This window comes from Dasypus novemcinctus, chromosome 3 (assembly GCF_030445035.2).
Source record: "Dasypus novemcinctus isolate mDasNov1 chromosome 3, mDasNov1.1.hap2, whole genome shotgun sequence".
In the NCBI taxonomy this organism is placed as follows: Eukaryota; Metazoa; Chordata; class Mammalia; order Cingulata; family Dasypodidae; genus Dasypus; species Dasypus novemcinctus.
Window position 1 is genome coordinate 62,475,397 of NC_080675.1, and position 25,232 is coordinate 62,500,628.

The 25,232-nt window shown below is 39.0% G+C and overlaps 2 protein-coding genes across 7 annotated transcripts in view; one reads left to right on the forward strand and one right to left on the reverse strand.

The window, feature by feature from the left end:
- KLHDC1 (kelch domain containing 1) overlaps nt 1–11,697 on the reverse strand; it is a 90,437-nt gene extending 78,740 nt beyond the window's left edge. For 4 of the 5 annotated variants that reach the window (XM_058293455.2, XM_058293454.2, XM_058293456.2 and 1 more), the window contains exon 1: nt 5,185–11,697. In XM_058293455.2, coding sequence (XP_058149438.1) covers nt 5,185–5,280 — 96 coding nt within the window. In that variant the 5' untranslated portion in view covers nt 5,281–11,697. The remainder of the gene's footprint in view (nt 1–5,184) is intronic. The other variant, XM_071213942.1, reaches the window with a different exon arrangement.
- A 6,260-nt stretch (nt 11,698–17,957) lies between these two features.
- Nucleotides 17,958–25,232, forward strand: part of POLE2 (DNA polymerase epsilon 2, accessory subunit) — a 43,719-nt gene continuing 36,444 nt past the window's right edge. The window contains exons 1-5 of one of the 2 annotated variants that reach the window (XM_071213943.1): nt 17,958–18,077; nt 19,874–19,974; nt 22,071–22,146; nt 24,467–24,544; nt 24,653–24,746. In XM_071213943.1, coding sequence (XP_071070044.1) covers nt 18,010–18,077; nt 19,874–19,974; nt 22,071–22,146; nt 24,467–24,544; nt 24,653–24,746 — 417 coding nt within the window. In that variant the 5' untranslated portion in view covers nt 17,958–18,009. The remainder of the gene's footprint in view (nt 18,078–19,873; nt 19,975–22,070; nt 22,147–24,466; nt 24,545–24,652; nt 24,747–25,232) is intronic. The other variant, XM_058293458.2, reaches the window with a different exon arrangement.

Consider the following 25,232-nt stretch of genomic DNA (forward strand, 5'->3'; position numbering starts at 1 on the left):
AGTAAAACTGACCAAACTTTAGTTAGACTGAAAAGAAAATTAAAGATGCAAATAACTAAAATCAGCAAGGAAAATGGTGAAATCACTACTGAACTTACAGAAATGAAAAGGATTATAAAATAATTTTATCATCAATTGTATGCTGACAAACTAGAAAATCTAGAAGAAATGGAAAAATTCCTAGAAATGGACCAGTTACTCAAACCAACTCAAGAAAAAATAAAAAACCTCAACAGACCTATAACAAGTACAGAGATTTAATCAATAATCAAATAATCAAAAACCTTCCACCAAAGAATGGTTTCATGGATAAGTTCTACCAAACATTTAAAGAAGAATTCACAATAATCCCTTCTCAAACTCTTCCAAAGAATTCAAAAGTAGAGAACACTTCCTACTTCCTTCTAGGAGGGCAGCATTACTGTTATACCAAAGCCATAAAGGGACATCAGAAGAAAAGAATTTTACAGACTTATTTCCCTTATGCATATAGATGCAAAAACTCTTAACAAAATCCTAGTAAAGTGAATATAACAGCATATTAAAAAGATTATTCACCACCATCAAGAAGGATTTATTCCAGGAATGAATGCAAAAGTAATTCAACATTTGAAAATCCATCAATCTAATATGCTACATAAAAAAATGAAGGGACAAACCATATGATTATTTCAATAGACAAAGAAAAGGGATTTGACAAATCCAGCACTTTTTCTTGATTAAAACAAAAACAAAAACAGAGAACAGGTATAGCTCCGTGGTTGAGCAGATGCTTCCCATGTACGAGGTCCCAGGTTCAATTCCTGTTACCAAATAGGGGAAAAACAAAAAACAACATACATACACACAAACACTTAGAAAAGTAGGAATAGGAAGGAATTTTCTCAACACAATAAAGACCATTTATTAAAAACCTAAAACTAACATCATGCTCAATGGTAAAAGACAACGCTTTCCCTCTGAGATCAGGAACAATACAGGGATGTCCACTTTCACCACTATTAATATTTTACAGGAAAATAAAATTTTAAGAAATTAATATTAAGTAGCTCACAGAATCATGACAGAAGCAAGAGAACCAGATAATCATTGTAATGAGGAGAACTGCAACTTGTACCACCATCTTTTATGCCAGCGAGCTTGCTGGTCCTACAAACTCTATTGCAGGCTGAGAAAGTTCTCTTAGGATCTGAATTTGTGCATCTTTCCTCCCAAGTCCAAATCCTGCAAAGATTCATCTAACTCAAGTCCAGGCCATTTGCCTATAAACTAGCTCCAAGTGAGGTTGGAAAAGTAAACCTGGTATTCAGATTTTTATTGGGAACCTACTATAATCTACACCCCATTCTAGACACCAGAGAGAGAACAGTGAAGAAAGAAGAAAAAATCCTTATGTTTTAGAAGTTAGATTCTATGGAGGTGGGTGGGCAGAAGGTAGTCAATGAAAAGAAATACCCAACAAAACTCACTCATGGGACATATCACAAATAGAGGTAGGGAATTCTGATTTTGGGCACCTAAAAAGAGTAATAAATGTCTTCCACATGACAACATAGTCTATGTGACAATTTATGAATATATAAAGAGGAACTTTTAGGTTTCAGAGAACAAACACTTTTCAGATAAATAGCTAAATTTGTTCTCAAAAAGGTTAACCAAAATTGTACTCCCATTTCCATTTTAATTCATCTCCCCAAACTCTTTCCAAAAATTGTTTTCAACCTTTTCAAATTTGAAAAGAAAAACTTCTTTGTTATTTTAAGCTGAGTTTCTTTGATTTACACTATATTTGTATTTCTTTTGTAAATTGCATGTGCATCTCCATTGTGATTTTTCTTTGAGGATATTAATCTTTATTTTTTACAGGACCTTTGCCTATCATCTATGTTGTAAATATTTTCCCCATTTTGTCACTTGCCTTCTCATTTTATTTAAGCTGTTTTTTTAAAAAATCACATTTAAAAATTTTTTTGTTCAACCTGCCAATTTTTGTCCTTTAGTTTTTCCAACTCAGTTTTTCTTTGCCAAGATTTTACAATTGTCTTTTTTTTTTTTTTTCGGTATTGGTGCTTTTTAAATATTTAACTCTTAAATCCTAAGGCTCTATTTTCCTCCAATCTTCCCCCAGGACCATTTTTCAAATAAGCCATTCTTTTTCCAGATATGAAATGACATCTTTAATATACAAAATAGTGTGAAAATGCTTGGCCTTTTCAGTTTCTGTAATTTCTTCTCCACTGTAGTACTTCTACTTGCTTCAGGCCTACTGATTTAATTATCATAGTACCGTGTTACATTTTAATATCTGACACTATAAGCCTCATACCCTCATTCTTTTTAAACATTTTCTAAATTGGCCCACTTTCCCTTTGACATCATATTCATAACAGAAATATGTAGGTAAGCATGCTTATATTTTCTATAAGAAAAATTCACAGGAAAATGTATTACTTTCAATTGTATGACGGACATAAAAATGTTCATATAATTAAGTCCATCAGAGGAAAGCATATCATCTGCAAAACATACTAAAACATCTGGAAAAACTACCCATAACTTTCAAATGTTTCTATTAGCTGCACAGAAGTCTGTATGAATTTTAGTAATGTGAAAAGTATATGAAAGAACTAGAAGCAAAAGAACATTCTGGCAGCAATTAGGAATTACCACTTTTTTTTTTTTTGGCATTGCCACTCTTACCTTTAGAGGCAGGGCTATTTTCAGATACAATGACCTGTAGAATATGTTTACCAAAAGAGCAATTATTAACTTAGATATCTGTGGGCCATTCAAGTTTTAAGATAAAAAATGTCAATTTTCACACATTTTGTGTTAATGAGGAGAAAATTTGTAATTGGAACATTCAATCAGGTATCATCTATTATTCGTAACTACTGAACTATCTCCAGACTCCAGGGTCTTTTAGCTATCTTCTGTTCAGAAGGATCTGAATAAGACAACTATTGGAAAGATTCTTCTTTTTCTCATAATATGCCAGGTTTTCTCTTTGCCCCCCTTTTCTTCCACTTATGACTTAAGCCTTTTTTCCCTGCTGATGATGCCTGGAATTTTAAAAACAGTAGAGAGGATCTAAACTTATATTGTACTTTCCTAGGGGGAAGAAAGAGTGTTCTTATAGGACCTCCACTCACTGGATCAACAAGTAGCAGGAAAAGAGGTATTTCATTCAATGACTGACACTGAAAGAACTGGGATCTTGTCAATTACACAATTTTCAATATTAAAATGAGATGTAAAAAATGCAGATATTTCACTTACAGGACCCAAAGAAATCTGTACTGTCACCTGATATGAGATATTATAGCTACTATTTTAAGTGAATTTTTTTCTTCACCTTTTATAACATTTAGAATCAATATTGCAATTAAGTTTGTGATACCTTTACATCATCAAGTGGCAGGCTTGGAAACCGTCAAAATATTTCTTCTGCACATAATCATAATTATATGTAGACTACTTTTTTGTCAAGAGTAAATGGTGGAAATATTAGACATTAAGAAAGTATAGAGAAGCAGACTTGGCTCAACAGATAGAGCGCCCGCCTACCACATGGGAGGTCCAGGGTTCAAATCCAGGGCCTCCTGACCCTTGTGATGAGCTGGCCCACGCGCAGTGCTGATGCGTGCAAGGAGTGCCACGCCACACAAGGGTGTCCCCCACATAGGAGAGCCCCACGTGCAAGGAGTGCACCCCATAAGAAGAGCTGCCCAGTGCGAAAGAAAGTTTAGCCTGCCCAGGAGTGGCGACGCACACATGGAGAGCTGATGCAGCAAGATAATGCAACAAAAAGAAACACAGATTCCCAGTGCCGCTGACAAGAACAGAAGCTGACACAGAAGAACACACAGCGAATGGCCACATGGAACAGATAACTGGGGGGGAGGGGGGAATGGGAGAGAAATTAAAATAAATAAATGATTAATTTTAAAAAGAAGTGTAAGGGAGCTGAGGTGGTGTAAGAGAATGATCGCCTCTCTCCCATCTGGAAGTTCCCAGGATCAGTTCCAGAGACACCTAACGAGAATACAAGCAGACACAGAAGAACACAGAGAGAATGGATATGGCAGACATGGGGGGGAAATAAATAAATAAATCTTAAGGAAAAAAAAAAACCCGAAAGTATAAACACCTAATTGATAGAAGTTAATCAAAGAAATGTCTTTGGAAATCAATGTACCTAGGTTGGAATGTGCAGCCCTTGAGATCCAATTGTCATTAAAATTTTTTACTGTCATTTACTCAGTGTCCTTATTTATAAAATGGGGATAATGCCTACCTTACATATTAGTTTTATTGCAAGAATTATATAAGATTACGGATATGAGAGTTCCTAGCATATGGGAGGTATAGTAGGCACTCAAAGATTAGTTTTAATTTTCCCATCCTGATTACTGCACCAAATTAAAGACAAACCAAACAAAGTAAACTTGGGTTGAGGATTATTTGACATAGATCGTATGTACTTTATTTCAGTGACTGACTCACAGTTATATTAACTAAAAGTCTGTCATGTAACGGTAGGGTGACAGCCAGAAAACCCAGGTTCTACTTCCACTAGAACTTTCAGATGGTTTATTTGTTTTCATCTGTAAACTAAAGAGGTTGGCATATATTTCTAAACTAATTTCTAGCTTTGGAATCCTATGATTTAAAAAAACCAAACACATATATCTCCACTGTACTAAGACTCAAGGAAAAAAAATCTTAAATTACCATTAATAAAGGAAAATAGCTCAAAATAGCTTAGAAATATATAAATGCTTCAATGATTTCTATCTTTTATTTCAAACAACGCCACTGGAAAAAGGAAAGTAGATACAGAATCAGACATCACAGCGTGCTTGGTGTGATGAAGCCTGCGTCAGAATTTAAAAGATGATAAAATGCGCAGTAACTGACTTTATATTGGGCTGGGGGGTGAAGTGGGAAGATCCCCGGAACTGGCGTTTGAAGGCTTAAACAGCGAAACGAACGACGCGACAGCGTCAAGCCCCAGCGCGGATAGGAGAAGGGCCCACGGCGGAGAGGCGGGACTCGGAAAGTGCGGGACGCGCCCCGCCCAGGTCCCGGACTGGCCCTGCCTCGGGGGCGGGTGTGGGCGGGCGCTTGGCGTCCGCTCGGGCTCCCGGCGCGAGTCCGCCCCGTCCCGCCTCTTCCCCTTACCACGTAGCCCCCCCACACGTAGAGGAAGTTTCCGTCCACCACGGCACAGTGGCCGCTGCGCTCCTCTGCCACGCAGAACATCTGCGAGTCCGCCATCCGTGCGGTCTCTAGGCCCAGCCGCTCGGTGCGCCGTAACCCCTTTCCGGAGAGCGGCCTCCTCAGCTGTCGACTCCTCCACGCACGAACGGAACGCGTCGAGGGTCTAGATTGGTGGGAAGGCGGAAACCGTGCGTCTGCGCCGCTCCGCAGCCTGTTCGGGAACCTGAGCCAACGGTGGCGTTGCCAGTTTGAGGATGTTTGGGGTTCTTAGTAATGAGGGCGGTGCCTTGGCTTCACCAAGGCTTGCGATTCCCATTTACTTCTAACTTGGGATTGGATTTTTTGTTTGTTTGGTTTTCGCACTTCAACCCCACGTCTGTATCTTACTCATTGGATAAATGGACTTTTGGTCCTTGGTGTTTGTACTGCTGTTAACAGGAATAAATTCCTAGTGGTTTGCCTTTTCTATTTAACCCCAGCAGATACAGTTATCCACAAGAATATAGTGGTGTGTGTGTGTGTATGTTTTATTAGAAATTAGTAATCCTGAAATGGAGGCCCGCCAAGAAAGGTTTTTTTACGTTTTTAATGGTTAGAAAAAAGTAAAAGAAGAATGCTATTTTGTGACCCATGAAAGTGAAACGAATTTACATTTCAGTGACGATAAAGTATTGGCACACAGTCATACTAATTCATTTAAATATTATCTATGACAATAGAGTAGGCAAAATGCTTAGTTGTGGTAGAGACCATATAGCCTACGCTGCTTAAAATACCTATTGTCTGGTCCTCTACGGAAAAATTTTACCACCCTTGTTCTAAAACAATGTGACTGAAGTACGACTTAGGCCAGGAGGGTGGATAACTCCAGGAGAGTCTGTGAGTGCTTGTTCAGTTACCCTACTTGGAGGTTGTGGCTGTATGCTACTCAAAACAGGTTAAATTATTTATTTATTTAGTATGTATTTATTAAGTACCTGCTGTTTGTATAAAGTTGGAACTGAGACTTTATTTTAAAAGTCCCTGAGAGAATCAAGTATTGACTCCCCAGAGTCTAGTACCAAGTACATAGTAAATGGTAAATAAATACTTGTTGACTAAAGGATTGAATTACCAAAGTTAATTTTCATATGAATAAGACATAGTTCTATCATAAGGGCTCAAAGTCCAGTTCAAGAGAAAAATATATAAACTAATAAATGCAGTGTGGGGTGATAAATAGTGTAGTAGAAATGTGGAGAAAATAAAGCAGAAAAACAAGAAGGAAAATTGATCTATTGGGGAAGGGATGCACAAGGGAAAATGTTTTGAGTTTTTCTTACAGACTGTATAAATAGGAAATAGTTCAAGATAACTTAGAATGCGTGTACGGACCAGCAGGCAATGAAGTTGGAGAAGACTTAATTTGTCATGCTAAGGAATCTGAACTTTAACTGTAAAGGCACATGGATTTTAAGTAGGAGAGTAAATAAACTGAATATTACATTTACTTTTTTTTAAAAGGAATCTTATTGAGATATGTTCATATACCGTACAATCCATCCAAAGTGTACATTCAGTGGCTTTTAGTATAATCAGTGTTGTGCATTCATCAACACAATCGAGACCACTTCCATTACTCCAAAAAAAAATCCCCTACCCCTTAGCAGTCACCTCTCAATTCCTCTATCCTTCCCCTGCCATACATATCCACTAATCTAATTCCATCTCTATAAATTTATTTGTGTTTACAATTTATATAAATGGAGTCAAACAATAACATTTACTTTTGATTGGAGAGAAGATAAAAGAAAAACTTAATGCATTTTAAGAACTCATGACTTTATTGAGTGATTCATGAATTGGGCAACATCACATTCAGGAAGTAAAAGGAAGCTGCACCAAAAGGGTGGAAAGGGGAAGCTCTTATGGGGGAAGCAAGTGAGGAAATGTTCTGATTGGCTTATGTTTCTACTTTACATCGGGGGACAGATCTTACAAGTGGGCAGCAGATATACATTCATAGTGTGGTATGTTTTCCATTCTGGTAAGCTATCTCTACTGGACTGAAACTAGCTTTATCAACATTTCTTAGGAATGTTGTTTGTAGGTCAATTGTTTTAATCTTCTGGACAAGCCCTTCTTGGAAAGGGGTCTTCTACCATAGGGCTTTAGCATTTGGCACAGCTCTGGTATAAAGTAGGTGCTCAGTAAATGGTAGTAAAGTCATAGATATTGTTTTTACCTAGATATTTACTGCTAATTCCTAGGGAAATAGAACTGCAAAGTTCTCTCCTAGGTTTCTGTGACTTATTTGAAGGCTTGTAATCTGTTGGTCCTCTCTGGCTTTAAAGTCTTACTTGAATAACTTCATTCACAGATCTATGGACTATCTCCATGGGACATGGCTATTTCTGTTCTCTGATGCATTACCTAGATATGAAACTCACCAGCTTATACCATATTTCCTTCAGAACCCACTATTAGAAGTCATTTGTATTTCTGCTAGGTTTTACTGAAGATTTAGGATAATGCAAAAGGGGTTTATATCGTAGAAAATAATTTCAAATAGAACATTAAATAACCTTATACCCAAAACTCTCTCAACCACTCCACCACTGTCACCATTTCACTGGCCTCCTCACCTTCGAACATCTTGCAATTCCTCGCAGTTCGCCACTTCAGGTTCCCTCCTTCCAAATTGTCTCCCAGGCTACCAATTTCCTTTCCCAAACTTCGTAAGAACATTTTTCCATATCTAAACCCATCAATATTATCAGAGGACAAAAAGACACTAGTAAGATCCAACTTTCAGATAAGGCAGTTGTAATTTTTTAATGGTTTGTATTTAATACTGAGGATGTACAAAGAATAGTTTGTGTTGTAAACCAAAAAAGTCTAGTGACAAAAGTATAGTGACATACTCCACTTATTTTCAGAAAAAGAGCAAACATTCCCTTTGCAGTCTCCTCTATGCCCTTGACATTTCATCTCTCCCTTCGTGCTCAGAAGTATGTCATGTTACTTATTCTCTAGATTTTCTTTATAGTTTTACCACATGGATTTTGTTTTGAATGTTTTTGAATTTCATATTATTATTCTGCAATTTGCTGTTTTTCACTCAATATTATATGCCTGAGATTAATTCCTGTGTGTGGAAGTTTTCAATTGCTATAGCATTTTATTGTATGAATATTCGAGAATGTATTTATCCTTTGTAAAGTTGAGGTCCATTTAGGTTCTTCCTAGTTTTCACTATTACAGTAAGGCTGTTGTGAACATCCTTGTGCATGTCTCTTTGCAGACATGTGCAAAGATTTCTTTTAGTCAGGGGCTGACAAACTTTTTGTAAAGGGCCAAATAGTAAATATTTGTCTTTGCATGGTCTCTGTTGCAACTCTTCAGCTCTGCACAAAAATAGTAATAAACAATACATAAGCAAAGGAGTTTGGCTGTGATCCAATAAAAATTTATTTATTTATTTTTATTTTTTTAAAGATTTATTTATTTAATTAATTCCCTCCCCTCCCCCAGTTGTCTGTTCTCTGTGTCTATTTGCTGCGTCTTGTTTCTTTGTCTACTTCTGTTGTCGTCAGCGCCCCGGGAAGTGTGGGCGGCGCCATTCCTGGGCAGGCTGCACTTTCTTTCGCGCTGGGCGGCTCGCCTTACGGGGCACACTCCTTGCGCATGGGGCTCCCCTACGCTGGGGACACCCCTGTGTGGCAGGGCACTCCTTGTGCGCATCAGCCCTGTGCACGGGCCAGCTCCACACAGGTCAAAGAGGCCCAGGGTTTGAACCGCGGACCTCCCATGTGGTAGATGGACGCCCTAACCACTGGGCCAAGTCCGCCGCCTGCAAACCCATTCATGGGAACACTTTTATTAGTAACCAGCAACCAGTTAGGAAAACTTGAACAGTATAAATGTAGTTAAGTACTAATTTAGTAGTTTAGATAGACAGACATTTAACACATATATTCTGGATTACCCTTCAGTAGAACACTTAGACTTGAAGGAGTAAGCTATTGATTCAAAACTGAAAGATCTTTTTAACACCTTGATAAAAATTCTGATCAAAATAAAATGTGAATAAAACTTAAAACATCCTCAAAATAATTTCCCATAAACTCTTCCAGTTCACACAGTTTTGCAATATAACTGATGATCAACTTGGTGCAGGCAATCAGTAAAGGAATCTTTCATATCTGCCTGTGCTTGGATTTCTTTCTTTCTAACTTTACCTTTCCTTCTAAGGTAAAGTTACCTTTGCCACTTGCAAGACCTTTGCCACTTGCAAGTCTCCTAACAGGGGCCACACTATATCTGCCCCTATCTGGCAGTCTCCCTTTTCCTTATTTAAGTGTAGCTGCTCTGTTATCTGCTGCAGCACAGTGTGCACACCTGTTGGAGTTTTTTGGGCATATCCATATTCTCTTGGCAGTCCCCACTCATCCTGGAGGGCCGAAAACCCTCCCCACATGGATGTTGTACACCAACCCAGGATTTCCTCCATGGACTCTCCTTTCCCTGAGCTCACGCCCGCTACTGCCGTTGGTCCTTTAATCTCCTGGCTGTGGCTCGCTGATTGTTACACCCAACTCCTGAAGAGCACAAGTTGTTGCAGCTGCAATACTGAAGAACACACATGGCATTTAGTCAGGCATAAGCTTTATTGGGACTTATGGATAGGAGAGAATCTCTCAAGACAGCAGTTCAGAGAATGAAGAAAACACTCTGCAAAGAGATGAGAAAATGAGGGGTGATATATAAAGGGTTTCAGAACAAGAACATTCCATAGGGTATGAGAACAGAGTTCCTGCTGAGGTAATGAAGCATACACGTAGGGTGTGGTGATGCTTTCACTACACTTGTACGAAGGACATGTACTTTAGGAAGATTATACTTTATGATAACATCTACACATTCTCCCCTCTCGAGAGGGTTGTTAACCTTTGTATTAGTCAGGGCTCTCTAGGGAAACAAAAATCAACAGGAAGTATCTGTAAATATGAGATTTTATAAAATTCTCTCACGTGACCGTGGGGACAAACAAGTCCAGATTCCATGGGTAGGTTGAAAGTCCAGTTAAGATCCTTGATGGGTTTCTGGGAGAAGTTGGCTGTCCAAAGATGAGCTGGGAAATTCTCTCTGCTGAAATCACTTCCCCTTTTAATGTATTCAACTGATTGGATAACACAAACATCACTCATTGCTGACAGCAATCTCCCTATTTGATCATAGATGTAATCAGCAATCTATGCAGTAAACTCACTGATGACTAAAGTCCATAAATGTCCTTATATTACAATTAGCCTGGTGCTTGCTTGACCAAATGACTGGGCATAATTAGCTGGCCATACTGACACATTAGCCTAATCATCACAACCTTTAATCCTTTAACTTATGTCTAGATCATGCAGGCAGCTATGTGCTGAGGATTTAGGGGTACCTGGGATCCCACAGCTGAGACATCAGGGTTTCAAAGAGAGAAAGAATTTATTGCCAGTGCATAAAAAGGAGGTCAGAGGCATAACAGCCTAAAATCTGCCTCCCCGAACTATGGTAATTCTGACAGTTTTATAGTATCCAGGTTTAGCAGGTTTATGCTAAATAGGTAATTAGATGGGACTGGCTCACTTCCCTTCATTAATGAATGTTAGGGGGCTGTCCAGTGATCATAAGACTTTAAAGTTGTAAAACAGGATAGGAGGTGGGTACAAAATGGCAGGCAGTCACAACGTTTTCACAGTCACAAGATAAAGGTTATGTAGTTTTAGAGTCATTATTAGAGAGCAAGGCACCTGGATTCTAGTTTATCAAGTTTCAGTAATTTCAGGTATTCACTTTTATAATACACTAGCAAGTAAAAAAGACATCTCTATAATGATTAATCATAATTATTTGTTAATTCTTGACCATTTTTTACAGTCTTTTTTTTAAAAGATGTATTTATTTTTATTTATTTCTCTCCCCTTCCCTCACCCTGCCAGTTGTCTGCTCTGTGTCCATTCGCTGTGTGTCCTTCTGTGACTGCTTCTATCCTTATCAGCGGCACCAGGAACCTGTGTTTCTTTTTGTTGCATCATCTTGCTATGTCAGCTCTCCGTGTGTGCGGTGTCATTCCTGGACAGGCTGCATTTCTTTCGCGCTGGGCGGCTCTCCTTACAGGGCACACTCCTTGCGCGTGGGGCTCCCCTATGCGGGGGACACCCCTGCGTGGCACGGCACTCCTTGTGCCCATCAGCACTGCACATGGGCCAGCTCCACACGGGTCAAGGAGGCCCGGAGTTTGAACCACGGAACTCCCATGTGGTAGGCGGACGCCCTATGCATTGGGCCAAGTTCACTTCCCTCAAGTATTTATTGTTCATCTAAATAGGTTCCAGGTGCTGTGCTCATTATTGTAAAAGAGTTATTGTGAGAAACGGACAATAAACAAACACATAGACAAAACAATTATAGACTGTGATAAGTACCAAAAAAAAACAAAACAAAAAAAAACTAAACTAAATAAGGTGCTGTAATAGAAAACAGTAAGGCTCCCAGGGTAGAGCAAATGGATGGTCAGGGAAGGAGTCTCTGGGGAGACCTGAAAGACTGAAGAATGAGGTGGGACTGTAGACAAAGGGCAATGGAAAGACTAAACAAAACAAAAAACATGCAAAACGTGACTTAATGCTGAGAACTGACAAAAGAAAGTCAACATTGATATTTCTTTCTAAATTGAAGACCCGTTAAGTAAAGGAGAGGGGCAAAATGACTGAATTCATAAAGTTCTGAAAAAGTGAGAAAGCAGAACAGAAACGTACATGCTGGAAGGCAATTTAAAAAATGTATAAACACAGTGACCAAGATCAGATATTAAAATAAAGTAACTTAATTCTGGTATAGTAGTTTGGGGCTCTTTTTTTATAAAGTAATATATATTTAAAAACAAATCTTATTTCCTTTAGAGGTTAGGGCCTCCAGGCTTCACTCCTTCTCTAAATTTTTTTTTTACTGCATACATACAAATTTTTTATTTGAATCATAGAATATGCTACACAATGTATTTGGTTCATAATAATGCAGTCATACAGTATTTGTCCTTTTGTGTCTGGCTTGCTTCACTCAACAAAATGTCCTCCAGTTTCATCCACATTGTCATATGCTTTATGACTTCATTTCTTTTTACAGCCACACAACATTCCATCCTGTGAATAGACCACAGTTTGTGTATCCATTCATCTGATGATGGACACCTGGGTTGTTTCCAGCTTTTGGCAAATGTGAATAATGCTGCTATGAACATAGGTGTGTAGATGTCTGTTTGTGCCAATGCTCTCAGTTCTTCTGGGTATATACCCTGTACTGGTATTGCAGGGTCATGTGGCAAGTCTACATTGAACTTCTTTAGGAACTGCCAAACAGTCCTTCACAGTGGCTGTACCAGTCTGCATTCTCACCAATAGTGAATAAATGTTCCTATCTCTTCACATTCTCTTCAACACTTGTAGTTTTCTGTCTCTCTTTTTTTTTTTAAGATTTATTTTTTATTTATTTCTCTCCCTCCTCCTCTCCCCTCCCCCCCTCCGCATTGTCTGCTCTCTGTGTCCATTTGCTGCATGTTCTTTTTTGTCTGCTTCTGTTGCTGTCAGCGGCAGGAATCTGCGTTTCTTTTTGTTACGTCATCTTGTGTGTCAGCTCTCTGTGTGTGCTGCGCCATTCCTGGGCAGGCTGCACTTTCTTTTGCACTGGGCGGCTCTCCTTACAGGGTGCACTCCTTGTGTGTGGGGCTCCCTTATGCGGGGACACCCCTGCGTGGAACGGCACTCCTTGCACGCATCAGCACTGTGCATGGGCCAGCTGCACACGGGTCAAGGAGGCCCGGGATTTTAACTGCGGACCTCCCGTGTGGTAGACAGACGCCCTATCCACTGGGCCACGTCCACCCTGTCTATTTAATAGTGGCTATTCTGTTAGGTGTGAAATGATATCTCATTGTTGTTTTTTTTTTTAAGATTTATTTTTTATTTATTTATTTTTTAAGATTTATTTTTTATTTATTTCTCTTCCTCCCCGTCCCCTCCCCCCCAGCTGCCTGCTCTCTGTCCATTTGCTGCGTGTTCCTCTGTGACTGCTTCTACCCTTATCAGCGGCACCGGGAATCTGTGTCTCTCTTTGTTGCGTCATCTTGTTGCGTCAGCTCTCCCTGTGTGCGGCTCTGCTCCTGGGCAGGCTGCACTTTCTTTCGCGCTGGGTGGCTCTCATTACAGGGTGCACTGTGGGGCTCGCACTCCTTCTACGCATCAGCACCACTCATGGGCTAGCTCCACACGGGTCAAGTAGGCCCTGGGGTTTGAACCGTGAACCTCCCAGGTGGTAGGCAGACGCCCCATCCATTGGGCCAAGTCCGATTCCCATCTCATTGTGGTTTTGATTTGCATTTCCGCAATCATTAGTGATGTTGAGCATTTTGTCATGTGTTTTTTTGCCATTTTTATTTCTTCTTTGGACAAATCAAATGTCTATTCAAGCCTTTTGCCTATTTTTTAATTGAGTCATTTATCTTTTTATTGTTTAGTTGTAACATCTCTTTTATATATCCTGGATATTACACCATTTTGGATATGTAATTTCCAAATACTTTCTCCCATTGAGTTGACTGCCTTTTCATTCTTTTGACAAAGTCCTGTGAGATCCATCTCATCACCCTAACCCAGAAAGCATGCAATTCTTCCTCCCCTGGGGCCAGAGAAGTGACACCCCCTTCTTGAAAACCCTTCAGCAAACAAGGGAAGCCTCCTTGACTACAGCAGAGTCTTTTCCACCAACAGAACTTAATGCTGTGGATTCTTCTCAGGTTTACCAATCAATTAATTCAATTTTTAACATCTAAAGACCTTGCTGATTCTTTCAGCCTCTAATTTTGCTTAACGAAGTGACTCAGCTGCTTTAAGACAACAGAGACCTACAGTACCATCAAATAGCCAAGAAAACAAGGAAAACTGAACTAAGGGTCTACACACCCAAGACTGTTGTTCTCTCCAAACTGGCCAGCAACTGACCTTTGTATTCAAGGGTGAACACCTTCACTTCCAGAGGGAGGGACTCATAGAAGTGCTGTTCCAGAGAGGGGCTTGCATACAGTGTGGTCGATGTAGCACATCATGCTGCTGTGCCTGCCCACCTGGTGGGTAAAGGGCTCCAGGAGGTCACCATGGTCTCGGCCTGACATGCGTTCTTGCCATACAGCCCCACTTCCATGGTTTGAAAAACACACATTGTGTTGGGTGCTGGTAGCACACAGGGCAGAGGATGAAGCACATGGACAACGAAAGGAGAGGTAGGTAAAAGGTCCTGGGAAACTGAAAGGCAATGAATGATCAGAGTATGATCAGCTTATTCTTCTATACAGCTCAGCTGGGGCAGCGGCGTCCACCACTCCCCGCTGGAGTTGGGCTCCCCAGGGCTGCAGATTTCCTCCGGCTCCCTGGCAGGCCGTGCAGGTGGCTGAGCCCTGTGGAGTCCAGCTTCGGCGGCACTGCCCGCTGGGGACAGATCAACAAGATGGCAGCCAGCCCAGGGGCATAGAAGAATTTTTAAAATAATCTTTATATAATTACATTCACAATGTTGTGCTACCATAACCACCATTCACTACCAAAACTTTTCCATCACCCCAAATAGAAACTCTCCACCAATAAGCATAAATCCCTATTCCCTAGCCCAGTCCCATTCCCCTGGTGACCTGCATTCTAATTTCTGATTCTATGAATTTGTATATTCTAATTATTTCAAATAAATAAGATCCTTTTGTGTCTGGCTTATTTCACTCAATTTGATGTCTTCAGGATTTATCCATGTTGTAACGAGTATCAGAATTTCATTCCTTTTTACAGTTGAATAATATTTCATTGAATATATACACCGTATTTTGTATATCCATTCTTCCAGCTCTGATGGACACTTAGGTTGCTTTCATCTTTTGCAATTGTGAATAATGTCACTATGAACATCAATGTGCTCAATAGAGGTTTTGTCATCATCAGTAATGTATGCAAGTGACTGTTTTTCACAGCCTTGTCAACAGCGTATTTTGTCATACTTTGAGGGTTTCGCTAGTTTGCGAAGTAAAAACTAGTATCTTAGTGAAGACATTTGGAATTTCAACTGTATGTAGGGTATTTCGTCTTAGATTTCATATTTTGGGTAACCCTATGTTTGTCTCCTGTTCCCTGCAGTCCTCCAGATGGTGTTAAGTAAGTGTAATTTCACTGTTTGGATAAATGACCTTAAAGGGAAAACCTGTTAGCCTGTATCTGTGCCTTGCTTACTTTCTGATTTCTCATGTTTATTTTTATTATTATTTTTTAGGTATTCTCATGTTTATTAAGTTATTTTTTCCTCTTTTTTACTTACTTTTGGATATTCTTTAGTTTTTCCCTAGCTCACTGATGCATTTGAAATATGGATTTTAAGATTTGATCCTATTTTTTAGTATTTTTAGAGAGTGAGTTCTTCAGGATAGGTCTGACATTTTGCTAGAAATAGAAGTCCAGGTATCATTTTAAATATTAAATTTTCTCCATTTTATTTATAATAAATATCAGACTCCCTTCACCTAGGTAATTCCTAGTCATTCTTCAAATCTCAGTTTAAATATCACTTGCTTTTTGGGTGCTCTATGTATCTTTTTAAAAAAAGATAAAAAAATGAAAAGAAAAAAAATCACTTTCTCAGGAAAACTTCTCTGTGTAGGATAACATCACAGACTCCATAACATATTCCTTGTAACTGTAGTTACATTTATCTTCCCTAATTGATTGTAACTATGAGAGCAGAGGTCTCTTATTTCTTGTACAGTGACACAACAATAGCATGAAACACAATACCTGCTCACTATTAGGTGCTTGCTTAATTTCCTAGATGGACTATATTCTAGTTTACCTGTTTAGAGAAGATGAAATTCTGAGTCAAAGATTAACTAGGGACAAGAATATGATGGATATATATGAGAGATTTTAAGGAGATAGAATAAGATATAGAATAGTTGCTCTTACCCAAGGGTATGTGAAACTACATGGAGAGGCTTCAGTGAGTTCTCAAACCTTATGAACCCAGAAGTAAATTTTATGCATGTGTGCTTTTTGTTGACTTGTTTTTTGTTTGTTTGTTTTGCAGAGAAGATCCATAACTTTTATCTAGTTTTCAAAGAGGAGAAGATCAGTAGCATTTATTAGATTTGTCTTGTGTGGTAAGAGAGTAGATGACATCAAGTACATTCCAATTTTTTGACTTGGGATCTGGAAAGACAATGGTCCTATTCTTAGCACAATACAAAACAAAACAAAAAATACTGACTTTAGTTTGGGAGTTGTTGCTTTTAAGATGTGTGTAACATATGTAGAGATATTCAGGAGGTAGCAAGGTATGTAGATCTGGAGCTTAGAGATGTTGCAGTTTGGCTTAGAGATGTTGGAATCATCATTGTACAGATGAGTTTGTGAGCACCTGCACATGGATAAGATTTTCCAATGAGAGTGTATTGAGTATGAAGACCAAAAGACCTTGGATATATCAACATTTAAGGAAAGGAAATAAGAAAGGAAGATGAGAAGAAGCAGCCAGAGAGATGGATAACCAGGAGAATGTAGTAACATATCAGCAAGGAAAGAGACTATTTCAATAATGGTCAACAGGATCAGAAATCTTAGAGAAAACAAGATGAAGACTGAGAAGTTACCAATGGATTTGGCAATTAAAAGATCATTGGTGAAACCATAGTGACATACCAGTTTACTCCCACTAGAATGACTAAAGTGACTGACAACACGAAATATGAGCAAGGATATGGAGAAAGGAGAACTTTCATTCATTGCTAATGTTAGTAAAAATATGAAAATGTTTGGCAATTTCCTATACTATACATGTAAATATAATAAGGAAGGAATATATATGTATATACCATATGACCCAGACATTTTACTCCTAAGAATTTACCCAAGAAAATTTAGATATATACCCACAGAGTGACTTGTATAAATAATAGCCAAAACCTGGACCCACCCCAAATTTCCATTAACAGGTGAAAGGATAAGCAAATTGAATGTGCATATATACGCACATATATGCATATACATATACATACACATATACATACTGTATAAATGAAATGCTGCTGAGAAATTGAAAGGAACAAAAACTTCTGTCTGATACATGTAAGCAACATGAATGACTCTAATACATATCATGTTAGTGAAAGAAGCCAGATACAAAAGAGTACATGCTATTTGATTTAAATGAAGTTCAAGATAGATAAAACTAGCAGAAAATGGTTGATTAGGGTCGGGAGCAGGGATTTTGACCTTAGAATGGCACGATGCCTCCCTCCTCCAGAGGCATCATGCCATCTCTAACAGCTCTCAAGTGTTGCCGAGAAGGCGGGATCCCGCGTCTCAGATGAGCCAGACCGGAGTCAGGGATGGCTGAGGGCAGCGAAGAGAGCCCTGAGTTGCTCAATAATGCGCCTGGGGTAAGGAACGCACATTCCCAACCTAGGTACCGGGAAGTACGCTGTTAGTTTTCGCTCTCGCAGCAATATAGGCGTGCAGGACTGAACGGGTTGCGAGGCTGCAGCCGACTCCCAGGGAAGATACCCACCCAGCTGAGGCCAGCCGCGAGGGTGTCGGGGTCAGGGGCCGGGCAGGGCGTGCCGGGGGCGGGGCCGGGCAGGACCGGGGCGGAGCCGGGGCCGGGCGGGACGTGCCGGGGGCGGGGCCGGGCAGGACCGGGGCGGAGCCACGGCGGTGGCGCCAAAACGCGAACATGGCGCCGGAGCGGGTGCGGAGCCGGGCGCTTTCTGCCTTCAAGCTGCGCGGCTTGTTGCTCCGTGGGTGAGTTGGCCTAAGCGGGCCGTGAGGCGGGAGGGGAAAGCCGCACAGGGCAGCAGGACGCACAGCGGCGGCTCCTCGCTCGCCTGCCCAGAGGGGCTTGGCTTTAAATGACAGATCTTCTTTGTAGCGAGATCGACCTGGTGTCATCTTGAGACTGCGATTCCTTCTTGGGTATCCCCAAGCTCGCGCGGACTCGGAATGTTTCTCCTAGGCTGGCGAGACTGCTCCTGCACGTAACAGACTGCACGAGAGAAGCGGCGATTTATTAACAGCTATTTATTAACACTTCCGGAAGCTTTCACCTCTTCAAAATGCGAATGCTAACAACACTGTTTCACGTGTTGTTACCGTGACACGCACACATAAAACATAAGCAACCCAACATATAGAACAATTAGTGTGATGATTATAACAGTGATTGTGATGTAAAGTGTAAAGTTGTATCCTACAAATACAGAATGGTATGTAATTAGCCAGTTAAGTAAGCAGTGTTCATTCATTCTAAGCTTTATTGGTAATTAACTCAGAAATTTCTGTGATTTTAATTTGGGTTGCTTCCAGGACTATATTCTATACAATTGTCAAAGTTTTTTTCTAGTGTCTTTTTTTCTGATTTTACAATGGAAAATTAAATAGCATACAATTAATGGGACTTTATTTTAAGCAAATGTATGATTAAATTAATAAATAAGGCAGACAAGTTCAGGAATTCAGCACCCTGACAGTGGGCCTTATTTTGGAATTTATGTTCCCCAGTGCAACAGAGTTAGACTCATTTATAGTTTCCCTTCACATGGCTCTTCTGCCCCTTTAATTTGAACTTATAATTAGCACTATACTTGTTAAATATATGTCCCAGAGACTTAAATCTTTGGTCCGTCCCTGTGCCAGTTGAGCCCTGTGTCTAAGCAGAGTTGCCACACCTACTCTCCAGTTCATTGGATTCACCCAGGCAACTAGCCAGGAGCTGATGATGGACAACACCCATCCCAAAAAACAGAGTGTCTTTAATTGCAAGGGAGATAGTTGCATCCTTCTTTCCTGTGGGATCTAAGCCCCCTCTCAATTAGTAACAGTGGGCATCACCATCCCCAAATCCTCAAATTTGGGGAATAAACAATGGACTAAAGTAGACTTATGTTTCTGTTATAGACTTATTATTCTAGCAATGGAAGAATTTTTATCATTGATATGAAGGCAGTGGCCACCAGAAGTTCTGAGGGGAGGGAGAGAGAAGAATAGGTGTAATTTGGGGACATTTTCAGGACATTGGAATTGTCCTGCATGACATTGCAACGACAGATACAGGCCATTGTATATTTTGTCATAACCTACAATGTAACATTTAGATAATCTAAAGCTTCTTCAAAAATAAAAAAATAATAAATATATATTTGAGTGTCATGTTCAGGATATGGTTTCTGACATTGAGGCAGATGGGTTTCAGCCCTAAATGTAAGGTAGTAAATAATGAAAGGCTAATGTGATGTGTCAGGTTTAAGATATATATGTGTGATTTTAAAGTTTCAGAAAGAAAGTGAGGTTGCATCAGGTAGGGCTGGACTAAGAATCCTTAGAGAGAGGATGTGATTTGGGATTTTAAGAAAGTTGTATCAGCAGAGGATAGAGGAAAGAACTTGTTCAGAAAGTTCAGGAAAGGTGAGCACTGCTTCCAGGAAGTAGTGAATAGATTTTAATTTCAGTGCCAGGTTGATGAATGTTGCCAGTTTTGGCATAAAACTTTTAGCCTTGATTACCCATGACCTACTTCATCTTTTCTTTCCTTCTCTTGTCAGTGAAGCCATTAAGTATCTCACAGATGCTCTTCTCTCTATCAATGAAGTGGAGCTTGAAGATGCACTGGAAAGGATCATCGATGCTGTTGAAAAACAACCTTGTAAGTAACATTTTCTGGTAACTTAAATTGTTAATATAAAATCAATTCTGAATTAGATCTAGAGATTTAAATACAAGTTGAGGATTTTGTATTAAAATGTCCCAGCGTTATGAGACATATGCATGGCAGCACTTTTTTTCCCAAGGAATAATACCTTTACTTAGGCTGGAACCTCAGAATGCTCCCCAGGGAGCCTTGTACAGTCCTTTACCCCTGTCACAGCCATCTTTCCTGTACTTGACTTTTGATTGGGATTCCCACATACCCTTCCCCTCTCCCTCCTAAACTTTTCCGCATTAACAACATCTTTCATTAGTGTGGTACATTTGTTACAGTTATTAACACATATTGAAGTATTGCTACTAACCATGGTCTATAGTTGACATTTGGTTTACACTTTGCACTATACAATTTCATAGGTTTTGACAAAATGTATAATGGCCTGAATCTGTCATTGCAGTTTCATGCAGAACAATTCCAGTTCCCCAAAATGCTGCATGTTGCACCTATTCTTCCCTGTCCCTCTCCTTCAAACCTCTGGTGACCACTGCCTTTATATCAATGTTACAAGATCTTCCATTACTAGAATAATAATAAGTCTACTACTGAGGAGTAAGTGTAGCCCAGTGGTTGAGCACCTATTTCCCATGTATGAGGTCCCAGGTTCAATCCCCTGTACCTCCTAAAAAATAAAAATAAAAAATAAAATAATAATAATGTCTACTTTAGTCCATAGTTGCAGTCCTTCCTTGTTTGTTCATTTCTCAATCTTGAGGATTTGGGATGGTGATACCCACTCTGCTTCCAACTGAGAGGGGGCTTAGACCCCATGGGCAGATAGATGGAACTGTCTTGCTTGTGGTTACAGATACTCTCTGTTTTTGGAATGGGCATTGTCCATCGTCATCCTTTTGTTAGTTGTCCTGGGTGAGGCTGATGAACTGGAGAGTAGGTGTTGCAACTCTGCTGAGATTCAGGGCTCAGCCGACATACGAACAGACTGAAAAGTTAAGTCTCTGGGACACATATTTAATGGGTATGGTGCTAATTATAGGTTCATATAAAAGGGACCTTTTGGGGTACTTTTGTCTCCTCTGAGTGCTTATTACTATTTCTATGTCTTAGGTTAGATAATCTTAAATGTTGGGAGAAAAATAGTGAGCAAGTGAGTAGGGGTAACTCTCCCTTCTTACTTTGGCCTTTCTTCAGGCATCTTTTTGTTAACACACACTTAACTTTACACTGCATGCACTGACCTACAAAGGAGAAATCTTCTGGAAAAAAGTGTTCTTTGTTTCTAGGACACTGTATGATAGAAGTGGGTGTGGGTTGCTCTTTTATATTATATAGATGCTGTTTTCTTTGATGGTGTAGGAAGAAACATGTTCCACAATATAGGAGAAACCATTATTTATTTCATTTCACTTCTAAAGGCAGAATTGTAAATATACCTTTGCTTTAAAAAGTTCTATTACAGTTGAAAATTTAGAAAATGAAACTGGCTCTCTTTTTAACTTAATATAAAATGGCATATGGTATTTTACCTGAGAATATACCTAAGTGGTTAAGAGCACCCACTCTGGAATCGGGCCTGGGGTTGTGTTGCTCTGTAGAGAGCTGTGTTTTGGAGAAAGTTATTTAAACTTTCAAAACTGCAATTTTCCCATCTGTAAGATAAGAACATATTGGCGTCGATCTTATAGAACATCTAAGGAGGTAATGCTTGTAAAGTGTTGAGCAGTGTCACACTTTTAGTAACTGCTTAATAAATGGTAGCTGTTATTGTTGTTATTCTTACTATCAAGCCTATTGAATCATAGTGATAAAAAGTTATACTATTGTAACCTTGAAATGGTCTTGTCTCCAGAGAATAAAACTAGGGTCTTACTGGAAGTGTTTCTATTAACTGAATTTAGGATGTTAAGGTATTTGACTATTACAAGTATATTTGAGGTATGATTTTGTTATTATTCTGACCTCACATTTTTTTCCTCCTGTAAACTATGTAGTTAGAATTTCAGTGGTAGGGTTTACAGATTATTTTTAGGAAAAAGTGTGGCTGTTTGTAAAAATTTGACTTTAAATTTTCTTTTCAGTGTCATCAAACATGATTGAACGGTCTGTAGTGGAAGCAGCAGTCCAGGAATGCAGTCAGTCAGTAGATGAAACGATGTATGTGGAAAAAATTAACATTTCCCCTCATTGAAGGTGTTATTGAGTGTTTATTTTTTATTATTTTCTTGAGGGAAATGATTAGTGGTCAATATTTCTACATGGGAACTGTAGTTATTAAATGATTCGTTTTAACTGTTTTTCCTAGGATTTTAGATTGCCATTACTAATTTTTGTCACATACCCAAGTGATTGGCTTTATAGTCTATAAGATATGAATGAATTGAATTGAATATTCAAAAGTGTAATTTACTTTTGCTCTTAGGAAAGTGCTAACCCCAAAGAAGTTCAGTAATTTAACTTGGGTCACAGAGTGAATGGCAAATCAGGGTAGAACCTCAGATTTATAAATCTTTCCTCTATCTCATACCATTAGAGCTTAGGACTCTTGTGGGTTTTATTTCCCTGAATGTCCCTCTTTCCTTTTCTTCTTGAATATGATACTTCTTTCCAAATTCACGGGGATTAACTGGGAAGAAAACATCTGGGAAAATGGACAGAAAGATAGTTTTTAACTTTAACAGTCCTTCCCTATTTGGGGCAATGGAGATGAAGGAAAGGAGCCATTAGCCTTATTTGGGTCAGTAGTTTTAATTTTTTCCTTGTCAGAATTTACTAGAATTGTTAAAAAATAGAGAAACTGAGGAGTTTTCATTTTATTCTTGAGAAGTCCTTATTAAAGATACTGCAGTACAGTGACATGACCCTAAAGTCATCAGTAGAAATTCAGAATGACTGTACCAAAGTTTAGGGATTACAATCCTGACTAGACATTAAAGTTACCCCTTGTTTTTGTCATGCTGTTTATACTACAGCCAGCCAATGTAGAGGTTCAGTAGCGAGTGAATGGTAAAAAATCTTCATAGCTTCACTTGTCAGAAATAATTATATCATAGCACAAGAGAGAGGGTCTGATTTTATTGATGAAGAAATGGCATGACAAATAACTTGGAAAGATGGATCCACTAGAAAATGGTAGATCTATGTCTGGAATCCAGGTTTCATTCAAGCCCATTGATTCTCTGCTACTCTATACTCTATACCACCAGGGTAGCATGATCCTTTTTTGATTATTTTCAATTTGGGAGAAAAACATAAAATTTTACGAATTTTTTTTTTTTAGATTGGAATATTTATGCTGTAGTGCTGTGAATTATTTTTTTTTAACTTATTTCAAATATAGTTATGTTATTAAAAGTCTGAAATTATTTTGTGGATTTTCCTTTTGTAATACCATAAGTCTCAAGCTAATGGCCAGAATTTTGGGGGTTCTTTCTCTATTATACAACTTTTCCTGGGACACTTTTGAATAATATATTGGGTTTAAAAATTGTTGGAAATGACTCATATCCTTTAATAAGATTGTACCTTATAAAAAGATATATATTAAGAGAGATTCACTTAAGGTATAACCATAATTATTCTTTTTCAACAGTTGACATTCTTAATTAGAAGTTAAGTTAAAAATCTTTTTTGCTTGAGAGTATTGGCAATGATTTCTTTTCTCTTGAAAGGAAAATGCACAAGCTAAAATTTTATTCCCATATTTATTTTTCTTTTTTCCTCCCCCTCCCCCTCCCTGCTATTTTTTTTGCCATCTGTGTCTGTTTGCTGTGTGATCTTCTGTATCTATTTCTCTTTGTCTCCTCTTCTCATCTTTTTCCTCTAGGATTCACTGGGATTCGATCCTGGGGACCTCTGATTTGGAGAGAGGTTCCCTGTCAATTGTGCCACCTCAATTCCTAGTCTCTACTGCACTTCACCTTGACTCTCTCCTTCATCTCTCTTTTTTGTTGCATCATCATCTTGCTGTGTGACTCGCTTGCATGGGCACTCGACTTGCTGCGCAGGCACTTGGCTCACCACACGGTCACTGGCTCACTCTGCGGGCACTGGCTCACCAAGCAGGCACTTGGCTAGCCATGGGGGCACCCATGTGGGCACTTGGCTCATCCCACAGCACTTGGCTCACCACGTGGTCACTCAGCTTGCCATGGGGGCACTGGCTTGCCACACAGGCATGCTTTCTCTTCTTTTTCACCAAGAGCCCCCTGGGATCAAACCTGGGGCCTCCCATATGGTAGGTGGAGGCCTTATCGCTTGACCCACATCCACTTCCCATTCCCATATACATATATATATATTTTTTAGCTACTTTATTCTATCCCATATTTTTTGACATTGAAAAAAATTGTATATATGACCTGCGACAATGTGAAAAGTTATGTGTAATATAAAATTATAATGCAAATTGTTATGTTTACCATAGTACTTAAGTTTCAGTAAATCAGGTCTTGTGTTTTTGTGGAATGTTTTTCAGAGAACAGATTTTCAATATCATAGGAGCATTTGACATTCCACGCTTTGTGTACAGTTCAGAAAGAAAAAAATTTCTTCCGTAAGTATACCATTTATTAACTGTTTTCAGTTAATTGTGGATGTACCTTTTTCAGCGGCTTACCTTTGTGTATTATGACAGTCATAAATAGACATTCCTTTTTTCTAGTCTACTAATGACCAACCACCCTGCATCAAATTTATTTGGAACAGCAAGAGATAAAGCAGAGCTGTTTCGTGAACGATATACCATTTTGCACCAGGTAAGTTGGTGAAAATATAGTTCCAGCTTAGATAAGGTTCTAGGATAATAAAAGGATGGAATTTTGTAGTCCAAAGTTCCTCATTCAACAGGCTATTATAAGGCTTTCCATGTTTGAGACTATATAGGGGAAACAGAAGTGAAAAATTTACTTTCCCCTTAACAATAATGATGATGATAAAAATAGTAGCTAATGTTTATTACATGCTTTTGATATGCCTGCCACTGCACTTAGCACTTTACATACATTATTTACCTTTTTTAATTCTCACAACATTAATATATGTATAAATGTTAGTATTATCCTCATTTTACAGATGAGAAAACTCTGTCCAAAGATCACATCTTCTACATAGAACCAGGATTTGAATCTAATCTATTTGATTCTGGAGTCCAAGCCTTGTCCACTATACTATATACCTTCAAGTAGTTTATAAACTAGTCTAGGAAGTTAAAACCATTTGTGTAAATATGAAGTATAATTTTA